Source organism: Cyprinodon variegatus, unplaced genomic scaffold (assembly GCF_000732505.1).
Source record: "Cyprinodon variegatus isolate N-32 unplaced genomic scaffold, C_variegatus-1.0 Scaffold636, whole genome shotgun sequence".
NCBI classification, from domain to species: Eukaryota; Metazoa; Chordata; class Actinopteri; order Cyprinodontiformes; family Cyprinodontidae; genus Cyprinodon; species Cyprinodon variegatus.
Window position 1 is genome coordinate 162,301 of NW_015151089.1, and position 3,366 is coordinate 165,666.

Consider the following 3,366-nt stretch of genomic DNA (forward strand, 5'->3'; position numbering starts at 1 on the left):
GTGTAGCCCTTTAGTCATGTACAAAAAAACAATTTAAGGTCAGATCGCCATACGCTTAAAAAAAATACCAAAAAGTAAGCAATTAAATAATTTTTTTGTACATAACTAAAGGGATACACACACCTTGGGGTAATTTAAAGTGTATTTTTCATATAAAACTAAAGGGATAAACGGGTATTGACTTTGGGTGCTGTGGTCTGACAGAACAGTGGCGCCCTTACCAAAAAATTATTTAAAAAAAAAGCTTTTTTTTTTTTACAATTATATTTTTTGCATTCATCAATATAATCATTGATAATAGTAAGACACAATCTCGTGACTTATCGTAAGGTTGGTTGAATGTTTAATTTTCACTTTTATAGGACCAAGATGATGTTTGCATGATGCTCATAGAATTACATTTCTTCACACAAAAACTGAAGGTCACTAAACTAAAACATACAGATTGTTATTCCACCTATGAGAATATATATTCATACACAACATTTCCCACAACAACTGAAACTACTGTTGTCAAGAGAATTCAAAGATCTGCCTAAACTTTTTATTTTGTTTTTTAATGCATGAATTTGTTATTTATTCATTTGGGCTTTTCTCTGATAGACTCTTGGCCGATTATTAACAGCAAACTAACTTGTCTAGTTATTATCAAGCACCAGGAGTTCAGCAGAATTACGAAAAGAAGTGAAAACAATCTTTTTTTTTTTTTTATTATTTCCAACAGTCCTGGGATGTCTTCTTCCGGAATGCCAATGCAGGAGTCCCGCCTGGTGCAGCCTACCAACGTCCCCCGGCGACCATTCCGTCCTCTGATGGGATGACCGTTGTCCAGGGACTGGTTGGAGCTCAACCCAATGTGGAGAAACTGGTGAAAGACCATCTAGCAGTGCAGTCACTGATTAGAGCCTATCAGGTAAACCTCGAACTCTTGTGTCTTTAAGCAGTTGTTTTCTCATCTAGTCGTAAGATTTTTTGAATGGTTGAGATCAACATAAGCTTCCATTTTAGGTTTACAGCTAATACTGCAAGAAAAGTACCAGTGTTTTATGTGTACTACAATATAATTACTAGTGTTGCACCAATGCCATTTTTGGCCCCAATACCCGATACCTGGCTGTGCAGTGTCAGTCGATACTGATTACAGCTGTTTGAAATTGATGTGTGTGTATATATGAAGAACTGCAAACTACTTGGATGTAAAATAATTGCCATCATGTCTTTGTCAAGCTGCTGCCTACCTTTGTGAAGCAGGAAAAAGACTAATACAAAGTGAATCCTGTAGAACTTTTTATTGCCTACCTGGAATGGGGGACAATAGTTAAATAAACTTTTGGATCTCAAAATGGTATCAGTGCCCTATTTGTTGGTACTCGCTGATACCGATACCACCATTTTAGTGCTGGATCGGGGCTCCGCCCGATTCTGGTATCTGTGCAAAACTAATCATAGCTCATTTTAAGGAAAAAGGTATAAAAATAAACACAAGCGGGTCTTTTTGCATTGGCTGCAGGGTTTCCGCTGCATGTAATTGATCACAGCGCAACACCACCCCTGCAAAATAAATGACGCCACAACTTCTGAATGAATAGAAATATGTTAAATTAATTTATGGCATGTAATACAGTATACTATATATTTGTTCACTTATTCTAATCATAATCAGAGTCAAAAGTGAATTAAAATATCATGAAATATTCAAATGTAACTAGCTAGTGTATAAAGTTAACTGGTAGCTAAAGTGGCCGCCCTATAGGGAAGGAAAACCAGACACAGCCCAGTGTTGCTAGGGTGATCAGCCGTCCTCTAAATGTCCTCTCTTTCCCGGACATGTCCTACTTTTTAGACCTAAGAAAAATTTCGGGGTGGAATTTTCAAAATCATCAGGGATTGTGGTCGACTACAGTGCAGGGCGTAGTTTAACACACCGGGCACTCGAACCGAGCTGCCCCACTTTTTCAGAAACCCAAATCTGGTCACCTTAAGTGTTGCCAACTTAGCGCCTTTGTCGTTATATTTGGAGACGTCTTTCAAACCTTTTAGAAACTTTTCAAAAAAGCAACTAGAGACAAATCTTTGACTTTTAACTGTATTTTGGTAAGTTTCACAACAGAGAGCAGCAGTGAGTCTGCCCCTGCTTCCCTCAGCGCTGTCTCACAGGCCGCTGTGTCGTCCTGAAAGCCTTGCATGCAGTTAGAGCAAACAGAGCAGAGTAAAGAGAGCTGCTCCATTTTCCCACAGCTAATGTTAAACACACGATGATTCCGCCCTCGATTACAAAGCAGGATATAAACATACTATAAACATAGCCTTAAATCAACTCTCTTCTTTTCTTTTCTAAAACTGTTGTATTAAAATAATTAGCTGATTAACACACAGCTTGAATCTGTTTTTTTAACAAGGTTTATACAATGTGGATTCAGGCAATGTAGAAAAATAATAATCATACATTACTGTATAAAGTAAGGTTAGTGTATGTGGCCCTTCAATGACATTGTAATGACTAACATAGTTAATTATGGGTTTTTCACCACGGTTAAATAAGCTGGTTTGTGGTCATTTAATGAGGTTAAAAGTTGCACAAAGGGCATTTTTTATCTGTGAACATATCAGACACAGAAAGTGTTCAGGTAGAAGCAGCTTGTTTAAAACCTTTTAACCCACTTGTGATATCAGGACAGTAAACACTGACGTGTGTGTTCCTATCAGAGTGACCTGCAGTAGAGTTTTTAGAAGGCCTAACCCGCCGGCTATCCTCGTTGACCTTTGCCCTCCTGTCTGTAGGTACGAGGCCACCACATAGCCAAGCTGGACCCCCTCGGGATCAGCTGTGTGGACTTTGATGATGCTCCGTGTACCGTTGGTTTTCAAAATGTCGGTGAGGAAAGCAACCCTGCACCTGCATCATTTTACATTTCTCTCTCATTCTATGTAATGAATGCGTGTTTCAGCCTTATATTTAAAGTTGTAGGGAAGTCATATTTAAAAGTCAAAACATTGATGTATATAAATGTACCGTAATCTTCGGACTATAAGCTGCGACTTTTTCCCCATTTCTCGACCTTGCGGCTTCTATAACAATGTGGCTTATCTATGGACTGTTACAGCTAACGGCCACTAGGGTAATACCTAAATCTATGGATTTTACCATCCACCATGTTGACGTCACATTTGCTTCAACACCCCATGGTCCTTCTTAAGCAGACTTCTACCGCGAGTGGTACGAGACAGAACAACAGCGAGAAAGATGGACGTTAAAGATAAAAAAGCTGCGGCTTATAGTGCGGTGCGGCTTGTATATGTACAAATCATGTAATTTAGGCCCCGTCCACACGAAGCCAACCCCTGGCCTAAACGCACAAATTTTTC

The 3,366-nt window shown here is 39.0% G+C and overlaps 1 protein-coding gene across 1 annotated transcript in view; it reads left to right on the forward strand.

Annotated features, from left to right (window-relative positions):
• Positions 1 to 3,366, forward strand: part of LOC107096598 (2-oxoglutarate dehydrogenase, mitochondrial-like) — a 47,400-nt gene that overhangs the window by 7,649 nt on the left and 36,385 nt on the right. Inside the window, exons 2-3 of the mRNA XM_015393328.1 lie at positions 725 to 913; positions 2,782 to 2,875. Coding sequence (XP_015248814.1) covers positions 725 to 913; positions 2,782 to 2,875 — 283 coding nt within the window. The remainder of the gene's footprint in view (positions 1 to 724; positions 914 to 2,781; positions 2,876 to 3,366) is intronic.